Raw genomic sequence first — 807 nt, forward strand, 5'->3', positions numbered from 1 at the left:
TTTTTATTTGTTCATTTTGGTTTGATTGTCACCAAACCTATATTACACACAGAAAAGCACCTTTGCCATGATTATGTCCTAAAAGAGTTAAATACTGTAAGGAGAAGAAAGACCTAAGTAACTGTAATGCAGGGTAAGAAGTGATGTGTGCATGTAGCAGAGTATGGTTGAACTGCTATCTGGATTCACTTGAGGAAGAGATTGCTTCCCATTTACAAATCAGGAAAGAAGCATCAGGAATGAATTTCGAAGTTTGAGAACTACTGAACAAATAAAAATTATAAGAAAGATCCTCCACACAAAGTTACAAAAATTAAATTAGCTTGATTATAAGGAAGAAACAAGGGAATAATGAAATTTAAGTGGGGAATAGAAAGAATGGCATCACTGTTTTTCTAGGCTCCTGGCTCTTGAGTTCTTATTACAATGAGGAAGATGCGAAAAAGAATCTCATGGAATGTCTTCATGTGAGCTGAGAAAGAAGAGAAATGGGGAGAAATTCTACATAAATTGAAGGTGGTAATTGGGGATAAAGGGAGTGGTCAAGAGACAAAAGCTAAGACAGGTAAAAATGAGAATAAGAAATTGGGAAACAATGAAGTAAAAAGAATTCACCAGGGTTTCTTAAACTACAATGAAAAGACTACCGAAAAAATTAGGAGTGCTATTACTGCCCAACAGAATTAAGTTCATGGAAAGGTGATGTCCTGTGAATGTTGGAGAGACACATGGATGTCATTTTAAACTGTCAATTCTACTTCTTTGATTTTCCTATCTTATATGTGCATTGGTTATGAGTCCCATTAG

General features: G+C 35.1%; 1 protein-coding gene across 1 annotated transcript in view; it reads right to left on the reverse strand.

Moving 5' to 3' along the window:
• Positions 1 to 395: 395 nt before the first annotated feature.
• Positions 396 to 807, reverse strand: part of LOC102895660 (T-cell surface glycoprotein CD1c) — a 7,178-nt gene continuing 6,766 nt past the window's right edge. Inside the window, 2 exon segments of the mRNA XM_025047565.1 lie at positions 396 to 472; positions 648 to 707. Coding sequence (XP_024903333.1) covers positions 396 to 472; positions 648 to 707 — 137 coding nt within the window.

The sequence above is a fragment of the Pteropus alecto genome, unplaced genomic scaffold (genome assembly GCF_000325575.1).
Source record: "Pteropus alecto unplaced genomic scaffold, ASM32557v1 scaffold355, whole genome shotgun sequence".
Lineage (NCBI taxonomy): Eukaryota > Metazoa > Chordata > Mammalia > Chiroptera > Pteropodidae > Pteropus > Pteropus alecto.